General features: G+C 38.6%; 1 protein-coding gene across 1 annotated transcript in view; it reads right to left on the reverse strand.

Annotated features, from left to right (window-relative positions):
• Nucleotides 1-202: 202 nt before the first annotated feature.
• ccdc6b (coiled-coil domain containing 6b) overlaps nucleotides 203-22698 on the reverse strand; it is a 76975-nt gene continuing 54479 nt past the window's right edge. The window contains exons 5-9 of the mRNA XM_069900710.1: nucleotides 19865-20025; nucleotides 18457-18613; nucleotides 6933-7033; nucleotides 4386-4510; nucleotides 203-2163 (exon numbers count right to left, since the gene is read on the reverse strand). Of these exons, the coding sequence (XP_069756811.1) occupies nucleotides 1990-2163; nucleotides 4386-4510; nucleotides 6933-7033; nucleotides 18457-18613; nucleotides 19865-20025 (718 nt within the window). The 3' untranslated portion in view covers nucleotides 203-1989. The remainder of the gene's footprint in view (nucleotides 2164-4385; nucleotides 4511-6932; nucleotides 7034-18456; nucleotides 18614-19864; nucleotides 20026-22698) is intronic.

Raw genomic sequence — 22698 nt, forward strand, 5'->3', positions numbered from 1 at the left:
ATCAAACTTCATAACTTTGTGGTCTGGACGATTCAGCCTGCAAAGCTTCAGGGAACCATCCAGTACAAATAAAAAATTCATATTTCCTGTAAATAACGCCACAAAGTAGATGCATTACAAATTCCACTGGAGATTATGTATTCCCTGCTCGTCCCTCTGTCTGACACAAGTGTGCCTTTTAAAGAAAAAAAGGACTCTTACATTATAAAAGTTGCTGCAAAGCCAAACCAAACAATTTATTATTTTTGGAGGAAAACTTTTTAAAAAATCTCCCTGTAATACAGTGTATTGGCTCATGTATTATGGAAGCTTTCATTACAGCCAAGAACTTGCAATCTCCATGGCCTGTCTCATCTTCACCAAACAGTGCAGAATTATTTGGTTATGACAAGCATTATACTTTGAAAACTGAAAATATTCCCACCTGGGTTAGCAGATTACACCACACACACACAGAAAAAAAATCTGCTCAAAAGTTTTTTTTTTAATGATCTCTTCAAACCCCCTCTGAAAAGCTGAGTTGGCAGCAAAGACAAAATTTGTTCTTTTAAACATAAATTTGCAGGACTCAATATTTCAGCTGATGATTAATTGTCATCAAAAGCAAGTATTTTACAGCAGACAACATTCGCTCCAAACACACCAGCTTGTTCATCTAATGATTCACTATCTACAAAGCCCACCGACAATAGACCTATGCAGATTACAGTTTACATCAAGCAATGTTGATCTTAGATTGAAATACAAAAAGGTTATATTTCATGATGTCATAATCCTGATCTATAATAAATCAAAATAATTGAATTTAGATGTAACCCCTTCCAAATGGTACAGATTTGCCATAACAAGACCTTGGAATTCTTATAAAATGGCAGCCACAGCACATCACAGAAATTCAATACTGAATCTGCATTAAGTTTACAGTAAAAGTCCAAAAATCCAAATGCCAGAAATCCACTCCACCTGAGAATCCGGACGCTCAAACTTTTAAAAGTTTGTGGGCTTTTGTGTGCATGCACGTGTAAGCACCACAGATGCATAGCAGCAACAAGCGACCACGCTTAATATAGGTAATCTTAAAACAAAGAAATTCATTTGTATACTGCATTTTTCTTTCCAGTGTTCATTTTAAGCATTACCCGCTTTTTTTTGTAGTGAAAAAAAATTATGTCGACATTTTTGTCAAGTGTTGACTTTATTTTTATTTAAAATTGCTTGTTTGGTAAATGAAGCATGCTCTATTTGCTTATGAATAATATCACAATTTACCTGTTCATCTCTTCTTTATTCCTCTTTAAATTTGAATTTTAAAAGTAGTGCCCAAAAATCTGAAAAATCCGGACCAACCCAATCCTCAAGCCGTCCAGATTTTAGGACTTTTACTGTATACGCTGCTTTTTGGGATACAAATCCTACCAGAGGTAAACATTAGATTCAGTGATGGTGCTGGATGCCTTTAAATGATACCATTAAAACGTTCTCCCATTTTCTTTTCCAAAATGTAGTGCTAATTCTGTTAATGCTTGGCAAAATCCAACGAGACACTAAAGCATTAACACTGATGCATAAACACAGTCTATAAAACAAGACAGACACATCATGCTTGTAAGTACTGCAAAATCTGTAATGAAATCAGTGGAAAGGCCTTTTTACAAATCTGTGGAAAGCAGCTTTGGAGCTCCCTGTCCGACAGAACATTCAACTCGTGTATTGTTATTACCAAATGGATGTGGCAGATATTGAGCAACAAAATGAGAATTCTGCAGAAGGTTCCAGTCAACACTGACAAAATGTAGTAAATTAGTGTTGTTGACAAACAACACCGGATGCCCTTCAGACAAACATTTACAGCACAGTTAGCGGTGAAGCCTATATAAACTCAGTGCAAATAAGTCAAATTCAAAAGAGGTGGTAAGCCTTTGGCTTTAGTAAACTGCTTTTTTATGTCATCAGTCCGCTCCAGATCAGCTGCTTCACAACACGTGTACTCTACGGCTGAGGAGGAGGAGGAGGAGGAGGATATGTTGAAGACTGGGAATGGGCTGGTTGGGATGGTGGAGGAGGTGGTGGTGGCAGCTGAACCGCCGTCTGTGTGTTTGGGGAGGGTGGAGGTGTTGGGCGTTTAAATTTGTCAGGGCTGTTGCTCCTTCTTGGGGAAGGCCTCTGAAAAACAAACAGATGCATGAAATTTTAAGACCATGTTTTTAAGAACAGTTCAAAATTAAAGAACAGCAAACCACATAGAAAAAGGATATCCTATATCAAAAAATAGATAAATAAATCAAAAAGGCAGAAAACGTTCAGGACACACAAATCTTTACTGTTCAGCTTGAAATCTATATACTGTAAATGATCCAACAGGATTTGATGTGCAAACACCATCTGGATAATATTTTCTATTGATTGCTCAAATTATTGGGTCAGAATTTTCTGTCAACAGCACTTATCACTGACAAATGGTGGGAGGGACAACATCTTTCCATTGCAGCAAAATGAGCGTTCGAGCAATCAGGGAAGCAAATACAACCACATGGGATTGAGATGGAGTCATAATTACGTCCATGAGTCCACTCATTCCAAAAATAGCAATAAAAAGGCTCGGAGTGAGATTTATATAATCTGCTAACAAGCGTTCTGAAATCATTAATGGCAGAGTCTTGGAGGAAGCAATGACATTACAAGAGTGGACGAGAGGTCCCAGCAATGAAACAATTTTAAAAAAAGAGAGCTGGCAATGTCATGCATCCCAGGATTTGCAAATCAAGGGCATTCAATGCTCCTGAATGCCACTGGCAGTATTGAAACAATCCAAAAAACATTTTTTTTAAGGTGAAAGACTTCTGAAGATGAAGATAAAACCAGAAAAACATTTAAAACACATTAACATCATTGAGAAAACTGGCAATTCAGAGGTGAACAAAAGCTTACCCTTCTCACTTGCAAACTTCCTTGTCATTGAAGTGTCAAAAAAAATTACTAGTGAAACTTTAACAAATTTGGGACTTTTTTTGGGGAGGGGGAAGGAAATTATTGATCATTTGGCTTGGAACATTTTACAGCAAATTCTGGCCCATGTACTGGGATAAGTCAACTGCAATTTCTCTGAAGAGCTCACTACAGATTTTTTTTTGTCTCATACATTTATCATGTTAGTTGAGTTGACAAAAGTAGCTCTTGGCAGCCATCATTCATGACATTTTATTTACCTTTCTGCAAAACCCTTTTGAGGTTTTGATTTTTCATTTAAGCAACTGGCACCTAATGTTCCCGTTAAGGTTGAAGTTTAGGGGTCCAGGGTACACGAACTATTGCATGGAAGGAAATGAGCAGAATTTTTTCACTTCTGTTTTATTCAGTTATTAAGTTATAATGTCTTAGTGAGCTAACAGAGTATCTGCAAAAACTGAGAAAACAGGATCAACTGAATTCCACAATTAGTAAATTTTAAATTCAGACATATAGCATGTTAACAAGCCCTTTCGGTCTACAAGCCTATGCCACTCAATTACACCCAATTGACCAACACTCCCCATATGTTTTGAAGGGTGGGAGGAAAGTGGAGTCGCCGAGAAAACCCACACAGTCATGGAGAGAACATACAAACTTCTTATGGACAGCATGGGCATCAAACCCTGGTCCCAATCGCTGGTGCTGTACCAACATTACGCTAACCACACTGCCCTAAAAAGCAATGTTCTGATGATCTAGCTTTCAGCTGAAAGCAGCCACCTCATCTGGATTTTTAAGAATCAGTTGACTGCAAGAGCTCCATAATGAGGAAATTCCTACACACCAAGAGATATACACAGTGATATACACGGAAGGTATCTTAACTATATTAAAGTTTCATTTCATTTTCTGTCAAATATATTGGAAATTTCACAATTGCATTCTTTGTTTTCTCTGCTGCCTGGTTCAGTGATCAATTTAACCATGTGTCTCCACTAAATTTTAAACACTTCAGTTTTCAAAACAGAGGTTTGAATTCGCCCTGATTCATTCATTTTGCATGTTCTACTGAAACTGAAAATGTAAAAAAATCAGCAGTATTAAACATCACAATAGAAAGGACAGAGTCACAGCAAAGGACGCAAGTATTGAAGATGGAAGAGTCAGGAGGTGCAAATTTGCTCAGATTTCCCTAACCCCTATTTGAATATTTATATATATATTATTATTATAATACACATTTTTCAGAATTCAGATACAAATGTAAATAGGACTTCGAAAGACTGTTTCCACTAAAAATAGATTGGCAAAAAAATTTGTTCTGAACCATGAATGACATTTTTACAAATCCCTTTGTCACTCAGAATGATGCCCTTGACCCTTCAAACCACACACATCTTCTCAATAAATATTTATTATTTCTTATTAAAACTTACCGCAATACCATGAGAAGTTCCCATGTGCTGTACATGAAGACCAGGTGAAGTGTAATAAGACATTCCAGCACGTGTCAAGGTAGTAGGTGGTGTAAAACCAACATTGTGGCTTGCATAAGACAGACCTGTAAAATATATCCAATTGGTCTGGTCATTTTCCTTTCAGTTTATTCCCTTCATTTGAACATTTTTTGAAGATAACATTAGATTTCTCCTGTCGCCCCCAGGAAAACTTGGAAAATTTAAGATGCACGATCAACTAAATGTTGTTCTCAATACACAAACAAGAGGAACACTGAGATGGTCTCAGAAAAAGTTAACCAATTTGAAATATTCTATTATTTAAATCTGTTCTCAAATGAATTCAATAAAACTAAAAATGCAGCTTTCAACAAATCTTTGGCACGTATATTCCCTCGGCATTGTGATTTCAAATACTTAACCATATAACCATTTACGGAGCGGAAACAGGCCATGTTGGCCTTTCGAGTCCGCACCGGTTCACTGATTTTGTGCGCCTTCATCAGGCATTGGTGATTTTAAGTGTAGTGTATCTTTGAGAATTTTAACATCTATCCATAGGTACTCTGTACTTTGGATGTAAAATATTCAAAAACATTAGCTGTGTGGGAGAAGCCAGTGAGTGGCCGTGGACAATAGCTTCTCAGACTGGAGGCCTGTGACTAGTGGTGTGCTGCAGGGATCGGTGCTGGGACCAGCGTAGCTTGACATCTAGATCCACAATCTGGACAACAATGTGGTGGTGATTGGATCAGCAAGTTTGCAGACAATACTCAGATCAGAAGGGTTGTTCATTTTCCAAAATCCTACTTTAGTTGTTTTAGTAGTTGAACACCTATCTAGCGAGAGGGATGTCATCAAATTCAATAACCATTATGTAAGTGTGGGAGGGACAACATCTTTCCATTGCAGCAAAATGAGCATTCTAGCAATTAAGGAAGCAAATATAACCACATGGGATTGAGGTGGAGTCATAATCACGTTCATTAGCCCACTCATTCCAAAAATAGCAATAAAAGGGCTCGGAGTGAGATTTATAACAAGAATTAGTGTAGTAAATATCTCTTTCCAGTAATTACCGACTCCCATGCATCTTCAGGAAACAGCTGTTGAAAGTTGTACTCCCAAATGTTCTTAATGTTAGATAAAGGACTATCACTAAATCTTAAAGTAGTTCATTAGGGCTGAAATCAGTTCTTTCTGATTAGGTTTAAAATTATATACTTCCCAGATTGGATTAAAATCTAAGTCTTGGGGAAGCCTCATCATTAAGGATTTTAAGAAACTCCTAATCTATAAATAGCACAAGAAATGTTGATTAGGTCATTTAAATTTTGCAGATAAATGCTCAAAAGAGGCAAAGTTTTGGTCTAGATGCAAGTCCAAGAAAGATTGAATACCCAACCTGGAACATGGAGTACATCCAATGTTTTGGACAGAGGGTTTAAAAAAAAAGGAATTACATAAAATTGGACTAATTAATAAAAATCTATGATAACCAAAGTGCTTTCTAAATTGGAACCAAATGTGCCAAATATGTCTAACTACCAAATTATCAGTTAATTTGGAGAGCGAAAAAGGCAAACATGCTCCATATTGAGAAAAGAGAGCGTCTTTTAATGGATTTAATCTCGAAGACGATCCATCCTGAGGCACCTGAAAATTCGTCATGATGTATCTATATAATGATATTCCTAACATTTGCTGCCCAGCAATAAAGTCTCAGATTAGGTTAATGCCAAGCCCCTATTACTTTTAGCATTTTGAAGGGGTTCTTTTTTTCAATTATTTTTAAAATTTATAGATCAATTATTTTTGCTTTTTATTCAATATTTTTTTTTTCTTTTTCTTCATTTTTTTGAAATTAGTAGTTGATAATTGGCTTTGATTGTAATTGCTCAAATAGGTTGGGATTAGAAATTACATTAGTTATATTTTTTTCCAATTTTTATCAACATGGATCATAGGTATCTTGTTTACCCTCGATACTTCTTATTTATTTTACATGAACTTTATATCATATGTATCTATGTATTTGGCATTATTATTTTCTCAAAAATCAATAAAAAGATTGAAAAAGTAAACATCCTTTAACTGGGAAAGTGGCTGTGAACATTTAATGCCTGTAGCTGTGTTGAAAAACATTCTCTCAATTAGTCGTATATGAAAAATTATAGCAAATCTTAGTTATCCCACAAAATTGAACTTTTTAAAAAAAAAGCAGCATTAATGACAGTTACAAGAGTAAGAAAACCACAATAAAAGTTAAGAATTGAGGACAATTGCACACAATCATCTCATCCTTATCCTGACTAAACTCAGCAGAGACTGTAAACTAACAGAGAATTGATAATCTGGAGCTCTGCACGGCTCATGTTTTACCTGGGAATTATTTTATCTACTTGACCACTAGGGTGAGATTCTCTGAACATTAACTCTTCCATCATTTCCATCAGAACACAGCACTAAACAAGATGATTCTAGTGGTTTCACCAGTGATCATAAATGGAGAGTTAGAAAACATACCAGGAGATATCGGCCTGCTGGAACTTGGAGATGGTGTGTAGGGGATAGGGCTGGAGACAGTACGAGGTCTGAGTCCTTGGGCAGACATCTCATTAAAATATCTGGAAAACAAGCATAAATTATCAATTATATCCAAGTTACACACATCCAATTATCAACCTATAAAAATTAATGAGAATATTTCATTTACACCCAGATTCAATTAAACAAACCTCCCAGGTCTTTCCAAATCAAAATAAGAGATAAAGCTCAAATTGAACAATACCAAAGAAACTAAAGCTTGCAGACTTTCAAGCATGGACTGCCAGGCAATTCGAAAAACTCAAACAAGTGTCAGGACAGTGATTATCCAGAACAAGCCAAAACATTGACCTACCATTTAATGGCAGTATCTGAACAAGCTCTGTTCTTATGAGGTGTAAGAACCGCAGATGTAGTCAGAACAGAAACTTAGCTGGACCAGCACCACATTAAACAAAAATTAAAGAAACAAATGGGACCCTGATGATTCTCTACAGTTGCTATCGAGAAGATGACGTACTGGCTGCCTTCAGGAGAGTGAGTACAAGGAAAGCATCTGGTCCGGACAGAATATCTGATCGAGTTCTGAAAGCCTGTGCTGACAAACTAGCCAGTGTTTTCATGGATCTTTAACATTTCACTCCAAAAGGGCATGGTACCCACCTCTTTTAAACAAGCTTTACTCTTACCTGCGGCCAAGAAGAGTGTGCTAACCTGCATAAATGAATACCAACCATATCCACAGTGATGGTGTTTGGAGAGGCTGGTGTTGAAGCAGATTAGTTCCTGTCATGGATCCATTCCAATTTGCCTACTGCAGCAACAAGCCCATGGTAGATTTCAGATTTACTGTCAGTGTACATATATGACTTCACATTCAACCTTGAGATTTTTTATTGGTAGTGCAAAAAAAAACTGTACACAACTTACACCTGTAAACAACTGATTCTGAAAAGAGAGGAGAAAAAATAACAATAAAATGCAAAAGAAAGTTGTTAAATGAGTACCTAATTGAGTTTGTTGTGTAGGAGTCTGATGGTGGAGGGGGAGCAGCTGTTCCTGAACCTGGTGGTGCAAGTCTTATGGCACCTATACCTCTTTCCTGATGGTAGCAGGGAGAACAGAGCATGTGTCGGGTGGTATGGATCCTTGATGATTGCTGCTGCTCTCTGATGGCAGCATTCCCCGTAGATATTCTCGATAGTGGGGAGGATTTTGCCTGTGATGTCCTGGGCTGTGTCCACTACATTTTGCAGTGCTTTATGCTCGGGGTGGTATTGTGTCCCAATATCAGACCATGATGCAGCTGGTCAGCACATTTTCCACCACACCTCTGTAGAAATTTGCTAGGATTTCCAATGTCATACCAAATCGCCGCAAACTGAGAAAGTAGAGATGCTGATGTGCTTTCTTCATGACGCCATTAGTGTTGGCTCCAGGAAAGATCCTCTGAGATAGTGACTCCCAAGAACTTTAATTTGCTCACCTTCTCCACCTCTGATCCCCAATAATTACTAGATCATACACATCTGGTCTTCCCTTCCTGAAGTCAACTATCCGCTCTTTGCTTTTGGTGACATGGAGTGTGAGGTTGTTGTTGAGACACCAGTCAGCCAAGTTTTCAGTCTCCCTCCTTGACTCATCACCAACTCATCACCTCTTTTCAAACCACCCACTACCATGTTATTTTGTAGATGGTGGTGCTGTCGTACCAAGCCACACAGCCATAGATGTAAAGTGAGTAGAGTAGGGGGCTTAAGAACTCAGCCCTGTGGTGTTCCGGTACTGTTGGAGATGGTGGAGGAGATGTTCTTCCCAATCCTTACTGATTGTGGTCGGTAGGTGAGGAAATCAAGGATCAAATTAGACAGTGGGGTGTTGAGTTTGTTGATCAGTTTTGAGGAGATGATGTTAAATGCCTGAAATGTGTTGATAAAGAACATCCTGATGTATACATCTTTGCTGTCCAGCTATTCCAGGGCTTTGAGTGGAGCCAATGAGATGGTATCTACCATAGATCTATTGTTATGATAGACAAATTGGAATGGATCCATGTTGCCTCTCAGACAGAAGCTGAAATGCTTCAAAGCCAGATTTTCAAAACACTTCATCATTGTTGATGTGAGTGCCACTGCCATTAGTCATTTAGGGAGGTTACAAACACTCTTCTTGGGCACTGGTACAATTGCTGCCTGTTTGAGACAGGTGGGTACCATGACCTGCCAGAGTGAGGTGCAGAAGATATCCATGAATACGTTGGTAAGTTGGTCAGCACAGAGTCCGCCCAGACCAGATGGTTTCCTTGGATTCACTCTCCTGAAGGCACCCCACACGTCATCCTCAGATACAAACAGGAGAGGATCATCAGGGACATGGGGTGTACAGTGATGGGTCTTTCTTGTTCTATGTGGAAATGTTGCCATCAGAGAGCAGAAGCAATTATCATGGACCCATAAAACCCAGGTCATGCTGTTCTCACTTCTGCCATCAGGAACAAGGTATAGGTAGCACGTACCACAAGACACATACTGCGAGGTTCAGGATCAGTTGCTACACCTCCACCATCAGACTGCTAAAAAAAAAAGATCCAATCAGAGACTCATTAAGGACTCTTATATTGCACATTATTACTGATTTTTTTCTGTGTTTGCACAGTTTGTTTACATTTCTCTCTTTTTTTAAACATTTCTCTCTTTTGGATGCTCATCTTTTTTTCTTGAGTACAGTTGACACTATTGTTAAGTAAAAAAATTCTGCCTGGCATGCAGGAAAAAGAATTTCAGAGTTGCATATTATGTCTTGTATATACTCTGAACTTTGGACGTCATGTTACAACTATACAAGATGTTTGTGGAAGTAGGCAGCCATCATCAGAAAGGACCCCCATCATCCTGGCCACAAACCTTTCTCACTGCTACCCTCAGGCCGAAGTACAAAAGCATGAAGACCAGTACCTCGAGGTTCAAGAACAGTTTCTTTCCAACAGCTATCAGGCTCTTGAACATTCCCTTGTTACACTGCTCATGGACTGCTCCAACACCAAAATAAGGGATAGTCTGCACCATTTCAGTCATTTTTTGCACTAGGATAACTGAACATTTATTATCTATCTTATTTCTTGTCTCTTTATAATTCAACTGCATACTATTATAGTTATATTTTTTCAAAGGAAGTATCTGTTCAGCTGCAGCATCAAAGAATTTTGATGCAAATGTACATTGACATTATTATCTAAAATTAGGGGGTAGAAATTGAAGATGAGAGGGAAGATATTTAAAGGGACCCAGGGACAGCTTTTCCACATAGAGCGTGATAGGGAAATGAAACGAGCTGCCAAAAGAAGTGGTAGAGGCAGGTCCAAGAGTAACTCAAAAGTATTTAGACAGATACATGGATTTAAGAGGTTCAGAGGGATATGGGCCAAGAACAGGCAAAATGGACCAGTTTAGGTGGGCAACTTGGTCAACATGGACAAGTCGGCCAAAAGGATTGTTTCTGTGCTGTAATACTCAATGACTCAACAAAAAAAAAGGGTTTACAATTTGTTTCTGTGATTTGGCAGAATTTCTCTGGCCCAATATCATGGAAATTAATGAAGAGAGGCATTGAATGGAAAACAAAACATGATGATGCCAAAGGCAGCAGACATCAAAGGTTAGCAGGCACAATCTAGTGTGGCAGTGGACTATCCACTTCACTGCTGTGAGCAGCCTGAGCCAGATTAAAATTCTAAAGAAGCCAAGGTTAGAGCAGAATTACTAGTCTATGTTCTTTTTATTCATGAACAATAAATGGGTGTGGTCATTAAGATGAAGATTTAATGCATATCCTTAATTTTTCTCAAGACAATGATGGTGTGAGGAGTCACGTGATGGAGTAGTGGCTGGTAGGAGAATACCAGCCCTCTCCAGAAAAGAAGGAAAAAAGTGAGAAAAAACAAAGCCCCAGACACACAAATCACAACAAATAAAAAATAAAGATGTGGAGAAAATGGCACCAAAGAAAGAAAAGCCAAAAATAACGGGAAGAAAAGAAGAAAGAAAGACGCCGGAAGAGAAAGGTGAAGGCCTTACCTGTTCAAAGAAGCAGGGACCCGCCGTGGAAAGAGGAGCCCACTACCTGAGGTCAGTGGAGACCTTGCAGGGTCGCGACCCATCGAACGCAGAACTGCAAAGATGGGTCACGGAGCCAAACAGGGGTACGCAACCGTGCATGCACGAGGAATCGCACATGCGTGATGCACACGACAAAGACAACACCGACGGGAGGGGGGACGAGCTGCGGAGTGGAACTTTACAGCACGAACAGCTGAGAAAGACTCGACAGCAGGGCTCCCAGCGGGAAGATACAGAAAATAACGGGAACGGGAGGGGAGAGAATGAAAAAAGGAAACCAGAGACACAACAGATAACCAGCCAAGAAGAAGTGGACCAACATCAAGACACCATAAAAAAATACCCAACAAACTGAGACAAGCAGCCCAACAAGAAAGTCAGAAGAGACACAGATACAAGGAAGAGAAATAGAAGACACAAACCCTAGAGCAGACACAGAAGAAGAAGAAGAACATCAAGCTCTGCACAGAGGAATAGAAGATAAAGTGAATGGACAGTACATAGATTTAAAAAAATTTCAAGAATATATGGAAGCATTAAAAGAATGGCTGACATGAGAATTTAGTGAAATAAAAAGAAAAATGAAAAGTACAGAACAAAAAGTGAGTAGAATAGAGCTGGTCATGACAAATGTAGGGAAAAGATTAGACAAGGTGGGTGGAAGAACGTGTAATGGCGGTAGAATTGGAAGTGAACAACTAAAAAGAAAATTGGAAGAAACTGATAAAAAAGTTAAAGACACACAGAAGTGGTTAGCTCAGAAGATGGATATAATGGAAAACTATAATAGGAGAAACAATATAAAGGAGAGTGGGCCTTAAGGAAGATGAAGAAGGCCAAGATATGAAAGAATTTATAAAAGAATGGATCCCCAAGGTCCTGGGAATGCCAGAAATGCATGAAAGAATGGAAATAGAAAAGGCACACAGTACATTAGCCCCAAAACCACAATCACAACAAAAACCAAGATCCATTTCAATAAAATTCCTGAGATATACTACAAGAGAAAGTATATTGGAAAAGGCAATGAAAAAAAATGAGAGAAGACAAAAAACCACTGGAATACAAAGGTCAAAATTTTTTTTTCTACTCAGACATAGTTTTGAGCTCCTGAAGAAAAGGAAGGAGTTTAACGCAGCAAAATCGATCCTATGGAAGAAAGGCTATAAATTTATGTTAAGATATCCAGCAGTGCTTAAAATAGTTATCCCGGGGCAGCAAAACAGACTGTTCTCAGATCCGGAGAAAGCACGAGAATTTGCAGAACGCCTGCAAGACAGAAAGAGAGATGAAGAGATGTAACAAGAACAAAGAATGATGACAAACTTCATATAAAGAAGAAAAATAATGTATAAGTAAGAACTAAGGAGGGGAAGAAAAGGGAAGAAAGGAAGTAAGGGGGGAATAAAGAGGGTGAGCTTTGTTATATGTGATAAAAGTCTTTTCTGGAGGGGCTTGGGTGGGAGTGAGTAACAGTCACTCGAAATCAGTTGACGCTTGCGAGCAAGTTCACAATCCAAATGGAGAGGGGAGTTGTGGTTGCCCGGCAAGAGACAAGGGGCCACTCATGAGAGGGGTGGGACATTTGGGGTTAAGGGAATTTTAGATGGGGGAATAGTGGAAATATTTTAATGTTTTAGAAGTGTTGTCTTACAGTGGGTTCAAAAAAAAAACCAGAAATGGATAAGGAGGAAAGGTGGTGATGAGGAAGCAGAAATGAGAGGTAAACAAAGTATGAAATGGCCATGTTGAACTATATGACTATAAATATTAACGGAATACATAACCAAATCAAAAGGAAGAGGCTGTTAAATTTACTGAAGAAAGAAAAAATTGATATAGCATTCATGCAGGAAACACATCTAACTGAAGTGGAACACAGGAAATTAAAGAGAGACTGGGTAGGGCACATAACGGCAACATCATATAATTCAAAAGCCAGAGGAGTAGCTATATTAATCAATAAAAATGTACCAATCAAAATAGAGGAAATAATAGATCTAGCAAGGAGGTATGTAATGATAAAGTGTCAGATATATTCAGAATTTTGGAATTTGCTCAATGTATATACACGTAATGAAGAGGATCAAAAATTTATGCAAGATATCTTTTTGAAGATTGCAGATATGCAGGGGAATATACTGATAGGAGGGGATTTTAACCTTAATTTGGACTCAAAGATGGATAAAACTGGAAAAAAGATGAGCAGAAAGAACAAAGTAACCAAATTTATGGCTAAATTGATGCAGGAAATGCAACTTTTGGATATATGGAGGAAACAACACCCAAAGGAGAAGGAATACTCATATTATTCGAGTAGACATAAAACATACTCAAGGATTGTCAACCCACATCCAAGGGAGAGTTAGAAAAACGGAATATAAAGCTAGATTGTTATCAGATCACTCACCCCTGTTATTAGCAATAGAGCTGGAGGACATCCCATCAAGAACATATTGATGGAGATTAAACTCCATGCTACTTAAAAGACAGGATTTTAGAGAATTCATTGAGCGCCAAATTAAAATGTACTTTGAATTAAATACAGAATCAATCAAAGAAAAATTTATACTATGTGATGCAATGAAAACTTTCATCAGAGGGCAGATAATAAGTTATGTAACTAAGATGAAGAAGGACTACAATCGGGAAATAGAACAGCTAGAAAGGGAAATAGCAAGTACAGAAAAAGAATTAGCAACAACGGAAGATACAACAAAGAGAATTGGCAGACAAAAACATCAAATATGAAACACTACAAACATACAAGGTGGAGAAGAACATAACGAAGACAAAGCAGAAGTATTATGAGCTAGGAGAAAAAAAAAGGCACAAATACTAGCTTGGCAGCTTAAAACAGAACAAACTAAAAGAACGGTATTGGCATCAACGAAAAAGGACAAACAAATTACATATAACCCAATGGAGATCAATGAAAACTTCAAGGAATTCTACGAGCAATTATATCGAACTGAGAACGAAGGGAAAGAAGACAAAATAGATGAGTTTCCAGCTAAAATTGAACTACCGAAATTGCAAGAAGAGGAGCAAAACAAATTAATAAAATTATTTGAAATAGAGGAAATACAGGATATATTAAAAAAACTACCGAACAATAAAACACAGGGAGAGGACGGACTCCCAATAGAATTCTATAAAACATTTAAAGACTTATTAATTCCTCCTCTCCTGGAAGTAATGAACCAGATTGAAGAAACACAAAACATGCCAGATTCATGCAAAACAGCAATAATTACAGTAATACCAAAGACGGGGAAAGATCCATTAACACCAGCATCGTATAGACCAATATCTTGACTCAACTCAGATTATAAGATAATAACTAAACTATTAGCAAACAGATTGGCCGACTGTGTACCAAAAATAGTAAAACTAGATCAAACTGGATTTATTAAGAAAAGACGAACAACAGACAATATCTGTAAGTTCATTAACTTAATCCATGCAGTACAAGGAAACAAGACGCCAACAGTGGTGGTTGCCTTAGGCGCAGAGAAAGCCTTTGACAGAGTAGAATGGAATTATTTATTCAAAGTACTACAGAGGTTCAATCTACCAGAGAAATATATTAATTGGATTAAAGCATTATATTAGGGACCATTGGCGAAGGTGACAGTAAATGGATATATATCAAACCAATTTAAATTAAGCAGGTTAACTAGGCAGGGATGTCCACTATCTCCCTCACTGTTCGCGTTAGCTAAAGAACCCTTGGCAGAACTGATAAGAACAGAAAATAAAATAAGAGGGATAAAAATAAAAGAGAAGGAATATAAAATCAATCTATTTGCAGATGACATCATAGTATACTTAACAGAACCAGAATTATCAATAAAAGAATTACATAAGAAATTGAAGGAATATGGAGAAGTATCGGGGTACAAGATCAAAGCAAATAAAAGTGAAGAGATGCCAATGAATAATGCGGATTTCACAAAGTTTAAGAAATAATCACCATTTAAATGGCAAACACAAGCAATCCGATACCTAGGTATTCAACTAAATAATAATCTAGGCCATCTATACAAATTAAATTATCAGCCATTAATGAAGAAATTACAAGATGACTTAGAACATTGGAAAGATTTATCACTAACACTAATACGAAGGGTAAATTGCATTAAAATGAATATCTTCCCAAGGATACAATACCTATTTCAATCATTACCAATTCACCTAACAGAGAAATTCTTCAAGGAGTTAAAGAAAATAATAAGGAAATTATTCTGGAAAGGGGGGAAACCGAGGATAAGGCTAGATAAATTAACAGAATGGTACAAACAAGGGGGCTTACAGCTCCAAACTTTTAGAATTATTATAGAGCAGCACAATTAAGATACCTATCAGATTTTTATCAAACAAGGGAAAAACCAGATTGGACCAGATTAGAGCTAGATAAAATAGGGGAGAAAGTACCTGAACATATACTATATAAGTAGGAATTCACCAGTACTGCACCATCCACTCAACATTTGGAAGAAGATTCATGTAGAAAGGAAAAAAACAAATTACCAACAACCAAAATTAATATTGACGCAAAATCAACTAATCCCTTTCACAACAGATAACCTTTCCTTTAGAGAATGGGAGAGAAAAGGGATCAAAAGATTAGAAAATTGTTTTTTGGGAAATAAGTTATTATCTTTTGAACAAATGAAGTGCAAATATGGTACAACTCACTGTACAATGTTTGCATACCACCAACTGAAAACCTACTTGAAGGATAAATTGGGAAGCAGACTGAGGTTACCAGAAGGAAGCAGTTTTAAATATGTGATTACAGACACAATGATAATTAAAAGATTTATAACAAACATGTACATCAAATTGCAAGAGAAAGAGAACGATGAAATAAGCTGTAAACCCAAACAAAAGTGGGAACAAGATCTAAACATAAAGATAAAGAATGAAACATGGGAAAAGCTATGCTCCGGAACTATGAGAAATACAATAAACACGAGATTACGCATGATACAATATAATTGGTTACAGGGGCTATACATCACGCCCCAAAAGTTAAATAAATGGGACCCAACAATATCAGATAGATGTTTTTGCTGTAAGAAGAAAACGGGAACAACAGTACAGGCAATTTGGGCATGTGAGAAAATGGAAAAGTTTTGGGAAGATCTAAATCAGGTATTAAATAAAAATCACAAAAAATAACATACCAAAAAAATCCAGAGATCTTTCTTCTAAGTAATATAAGAAGTAAAGAACTTGGCCTTGATTCAGATGAAGCACAAAAAAGATTTATTATGATAGCCTTAGCTGTAGCAAAAAAATGTATTATGTCAACCTGGAAAAAGCCTGAGAATACAGCAATGGTACATATAAATGAATAAATGTATTCAATTGGAAAAAATAACATATAATTTAAGAAATAACATCACAGTATTCAAATAAATTTGGGAACCGTACATGGAACACAACAGAGAGGTCCTACCGTGGACCTCCACCACCTAAAATGACAGAATGAGAAGACTAAATGAACTGACCCAGTGTGTAAAAGTAGATGACACAATTTTCTTGTTTATTTTCATTGTGTGATGACATTGTTTAATGGGTTTATTGTATTGTATATGTTGAACGTTTAGTGGTTGGGTAGGGGGGTGGGAAGGAGGGAGAGAGGGGAGGGGAAAAAGGGGAGAAAATGACACTGGCCTGTTTCCGCTCCGTAAATGGTTATACGGTTATATTCAAGAGGGAAATGTTTATGTGTATTTTGGTCAATATGGTTCATAGTGTGAAAAATTTTAAAAAAAATTTAAAATACAGCCGTCTACCTGAAATACCATCCTACCAGCAATGATGTTCTTACAGTGTTCAATGGGGACTCTCAGGATTCTGATCCAGCAGAAATGTAGTATTAAGTCTGGAGTTGAACTGCAAAGGAGCACATCATTGCTCTAATAATTGTTTGCTGATTTTAAATTGAGGGATAACAATGTCCAAATGGTGATGAAAGATATACAATTCAATTTATGTCGTTTGGGGAAAGACAATTCAAGTGTCTTTTATGGACAAAAAAGTTGGGCGAAGTTGCTTAGAAATTTAGCAAAGAAAACAAGGAAAGTTCATTATGTAAGGCAGGTAAAATGATCACTCCAATTTGAGAACACCACTTTCATTGGTTGACGAGATAAAGAATTAGTCTTTTGGAACGATGATAATAATAATCATGTAAATGGTTTGGAAAACATTTTTAAAGAACAGGCAAAATAGACAAATCAACAACTACTTTAACTCAATGGAATAACGATCGACAAAAGAATTTTTCATCAGATCACATAGAAGTAGACTACTTTAAGCAAATGAAGCTCCTACATGAAAGTCCAGAAACAAAAAATATATAATTGGCACAAGGGGCAGAATAAAATGTACATAGCCATCTTATAATTAGCATAGCTCCAGGTTAGTTGATGAGGTAAAAAGTCTACATTGAATGAAGACACAAGAAATTGTTGATTCTCAAATCAGAAGCAATATCAGAAACTGTGGAGGAACTCGTGTCAAACAGCATTTGTGGGGGAAAAGGGCTGGCCAATGTTTTAATAAAAACACATAGATATGCTGGAGGACTCAGCTGATCTCACAGCATCCATAGCAGGTAAAGATGTTTCAAGCCTGAGCCTTTCTTCAAGGAATCAGAACACGAAGGCGTCAGAATAGACAGAAGAGTGGCAGGGGGAGAAGTGCAGACCAATAAAAGGTATGAATTGGATATGAAGAGAGGTGAGAATTTATTTTTGGCTGTCTTGGGGGAGAGAGAGAAAGACAGGAAGAAATAAAAAGAGAGTGAAAGAGTTAGAGTCAGAGAGAGACACAGATGGGGAAGATTATATGGGGAAGGTGGGTGGGGTGGGAAGGAAGGTTAATGGCAACCTGAGAATTAATGCCATCTGGTTGGAGGGTGCCCAAACAGACGATGAGGTGGAGTTCCTCCAATTTGCTCGTGCTCTCAGTCTGGCAGTGCACAAAATCATGTCACCAAGGGAAAGGAACGGGGATTTGAAATGTGTGGCCACACTATTGTGGCAGTCAGAGCAGAGGTGCTTCACAAATGATATCCCAGTCGGCACCCAGTCTCGCCGACGTAGAGGCGACCACAGCAAGTGCAATATAGAGGCCAAGTGCAACACCCACTGATCTCCTCCAGCAATTTGTTTTTGGCTTTATTGAATCTTAGATTCAATCAGTCATTGGAACAACGGAGATAAACATTATTAAAAAATTAAATTTAATATGGAAATAAATGTTAATTCACAACTGTATATGACAGCTGTTTATTGTAAGTATGAAGATATTTTCCAAAATCAGATTTTATTAAACATTAAGTGGCAAGAATAAATATTTTCAATGCAAACCTTTCATCATCCATTTCTAAGCTGGACTCGCTTTCAGACAGCTGTCTGCAGAGGGCTTCTCTCCTTTCCATTTCTCTTTGTAGTTTACGTTGGAGCCTCAAATTTTCTTCCCTCATGTGACGCTCTTCTTCTAAATACTGTGCCATTTTCTCTGTATCTGTAAATTTTGTAATGAGTAATGTATCAATGGAAGACTTCATAATTTTGTAACCAAGGATCAAAATAAGAACAGAGAAATCCAAATTTACTAAAGTTGCTGGAATGAAAGGCAAAAGAATCTAGAATTTACTTCGAAGCAAGAATGTGACTGAGGATCCAGGTGGATCCTGAATTCTAAAGACAGGGAGCAGAGTCCTAAAAGTTGGGAGTGACTGCAGAAGAAAAGTTAAGAAGTCTTCAGATGCTGGAATTGAGTGCAATACAGAAACAGTTTGGAGAAACTCAGCAGGACACATGGCATCTCAAGGAAGGAAAGTGTAACCAAGGTTTCAAGCCTGAGCCCTTTGTCAGGCAGGCACCTGAATAAAAAGGTGGGTGACAAGGAGGAATGCAGGCCAATGGGTAAAAAGTCATGTCTATACAGGTGGGAGGGTTGAAGAGAAAAGGCATAGAGGGCAGCTCTCTGATCGAGGGAAGGGGGTGGGGAGCCAGAGGATAGGACATAGAAGAATAGGGAAGAGAGAGAGAACAAGGAGGGAGGGGTAAATGGAATTTGGACGGCAATGTGAATGACATTTGGCTGGAGACTGCTAAGACAATACCAAGTGTTGTTCTTTTAATTTGCGGGAAGCCTCTGTATGGCAGTACATAAGGCCAGGGGCAGACATACTGATGTGGCCATGGTGTGTGGAAATGAAATGGTTGACCATTGGAGGCCCTTGCCCTGACAGCAGACAAAACAAAGGTGCTCAACGAAGAGATCTACCAGTTTGCATCCTGTGTAGAGGAGACCACCTCGGGAGCATCGGATGCAGTAAATGACCTCAAAGGGTTCACAAGCATTGGCACACAAAAGTATTGATTATTGTGGCTTCATAAGGCCTTTTACAGTGGTAAAATTACATGCACCTAGTGTAGTTTTACTTAATCAATCTGCAACAACTGAACAAGTCTTTTGCTTGTCAAACCTGGGTCAGTTTGAAGGAAAGAACTCAAGCACTGATTTAGAGCGTTTAATCTATTGGCATGATAAATACAGAAAAATTAGACATTTCCTTTCATGAGACTGTACCATTCATCATGCAGTCTCTAAAAATGCAAGCCTCAATTAATTCTTTAAAATCAGTTGGTCATTGACTATTTCACCAATTTTTAAAATGATCTCTTGCTGCTTTAAAGAATAAATTGAGTGCTTAAAAAATCATGGGGTTAGAAATAATTCCCACCTCTGTAACATGATGGAACTTACGCTGTAACTGAGCTGCTCGGAGTTGCTTTTTTAGCCTCTCTACCTCGTTCTTCAGAAATCTGATGTGTCGCATCATGTTTTCTGGCGAGTCTATTTCCATGGAAATGTCTCTGGGCGAAGGTGGAGCTGACACAGGCTGGTCTAATTTCTCCTGTAGAATTCTACATTAAGAAAAAAGTAAGTAAGCCACAAATAAATGCACTTTGACTAAAACAAAATGCGCAAAATAATTCTAAATGAACAAAGTGCAGAAAAGCAGGTGAAGTTAAGAAGCAGTTACATACAACAGAAATATTTGAAATGCTTGAAAGTGAGCGATACCCTTTAGTATATTACAGAATAAATTGATTCAATGGATGGGTGCTCAAATGAAGCATGGCCTACACAAGTTCTGCAGGTCCAAACTAATACTAAAAAGAACAGATAGAATGTACATAGTAATGACACACTGTTGTCAAGCAATGCCAATCACTAATAAAAGTCAAATTTATGTTTGCAAAACCATCAAATTGCTTGTTTTATCAAATATGTAACAATGGCTTTATTTCCATTCGCTGTATTACACTACCAATATGAATATATTAAGCTGAAATATATATATATATATATACACACAAGTTCAAGTTTATCATCATCCAATTGCACAAGTTCAGCCCAATGAAACAGCGTTCTCTGGTCCTCGGTACAAAACATGCAGACACATAACCAGATAAAACACATACAGAAACAAAACATACACAAGACAAATATACATGTGTGGCGGTACGCCATTAGGCAGGCGAACCGGCCCCGCTTGTCACGCACGCGGAGGGTTTCCTCCCGACCTCAGAACCAGGCTCAGAAGCCCGCGCTTGGGAACCCACGTGACGCCACGGTGACGTCGGGAGCCCCCAGTGCGGTTCTCAGCCAGGTCTGGGCTGGGAGTATAAGACCAGCCAGGTAGCCTGCAATAAGTGAGTCTTTGCTCACTGAACTCAACCCGTCTGGTTGTGCGATCCTTTAGTTAGCAGTGGAGCCGCCGCTACACATGAATAAATAAATATTGTTTGGTGAATATTAGAGTCTCAAATGGTTAGTGTGAGTAGTTCCTTCGGTTGTTCGGCGTTCTCACTGCTTGTGGGAAGAAGCTTTTCCTCAGCCTGGTGATGCTGGCTCTAATATTGCTGTATTTCTTTCTCAACAGGAGAAGCTGAAAGATGCTGTGTGCGGATGGTAAGGGTCCTCAACGATCCCTTTAGATCACATCGATAGGGGGAAGAGGAAGACCCCAGTATGCATCTTGACCACTCCTATGATACTGCGTATTGAGCTCCTATCCAATTCTCCACAGCAACCATATCACACTGTAATGTCGCCGGTTAGGACGCTCTCAATAGAACTCCTGTCAAGAGGTTCACATGCTGGTGGTCGGTAGGCTTCTTGACAAGTGAGGAGATGTGTGCCCACGAAAGGTCATTTGTTAAGTGGACTCCAAGGAGCCACCAAGTTATTTATGTGTAGTGGAGGATCACTCCTAAAGTCTATGATCATCTCTGTCTTATCCACGTTGAAACTCAGGTTGTTATTCTCTGACCATACATGAGATTTCCATCTCTCCTCTGAAGCACGAATCATCGTTGTTGCTGATGAGGCCATCTGCAAACTTGATGACTCTGTTGGAGCTGGGTCTGGCGACGCAGTCCTGCAACATAGCGTGAACGAGAGTGGGCTGTGCATGCACCCTTGTGGTGCACCTATGCTCAGCGTGATGGAGCTCAAAGTTCTGCGACCGACCAGGACAGAATGTGGTCTTTCTGTTAGGAAATCCAGAATCCAATTACGGAGAAGGGCACTGAATCCCAGCCTGGACAGCTTCTCCACCAGCCTCTGAGAAATGATCGCATGAAATGCCAAGCTGAGGTCAATTATCAGCAGCCTGGCGTATGAGGCCTCTTTCTCCAGGTGGGTCAGGACTAAATGGAGGGACAAGACTACATCATTGGTCAAACAGTTTCCTCTATAGGTGAAATGAAATGGGTTCACTGTCTCTGTGAGGTCCGCTTTGATGTGTTCCATCAGCAGATGCTCAAAGAATTTCATATTGGTGGAGGTCAGTGCCAAGAGGGTGGTAGTCACTGAGGCCTGTAACTGTCACCCTCTTTGGAAGGGGTATGATGGTGGCTGTCTTGAACCCTGTATGAACAATGAACTGCTGCAGTGAACTGTCCGTATCGCCCTCCGTCAATTAGTCTGTGCAGCCCTTCAGTATCTGACCATGTATGTTGTCTAAGCCCACTGATTTGCATGGGTTCACCTTGGATTGTGTTCTCCTCATCTCAGCCACAGCTATGCAGGGGGACCATTCATCAGGAGAACCATGCCTTCTGGTTAGCCCTGGTTGTGAAGCATTTGATCTCAATGACATCCTCACTGGACTTGCTGATGTAGCCAGTCACTGAGCTCGTACACTCTTTAATGTTTACCTGACTGTTGTAGGTGGCTGACTCCCTGAAACAGCTCAGGTCCATGGTCTCAAAGCAGTTCTTTAGCACTATTTTATGTATATATATATATATATATATATATATATGTGTGTGTGTGTAATGTATATGTAATGTATATATGCACGCGCGCATATACACACACACACACCCTACTGCACAATAGCAAGGAGAACGTAATCCACCTTTGTTCATCATCCTTACAAACTGGAGCAATGCTTACAAAATTATCTCTGTGTGTAAGGAACCATCAATATCCTTCACATTCTGCAAGCAGATTACTGTATTTGATGGCATATAGACACCCACCCCCCCATTTTTACTGAGATTTCAGGAAAAAAAATGTTGTGTATT

This window comes from Narcine bancroftii, chromosome 10 (genome assembly GCF_036971445.1).
Source record: "Narcine bancroftii isolate sNarBan1 chromosome 10, sNarBan1.hap1, whole genome shotgun sequence".
NCBI lineage: Eukaryota > Metazoa > Chordata > Chondrichthyes > Torpediniformes > Narcinidae > Narcine > Narcine bancroftii.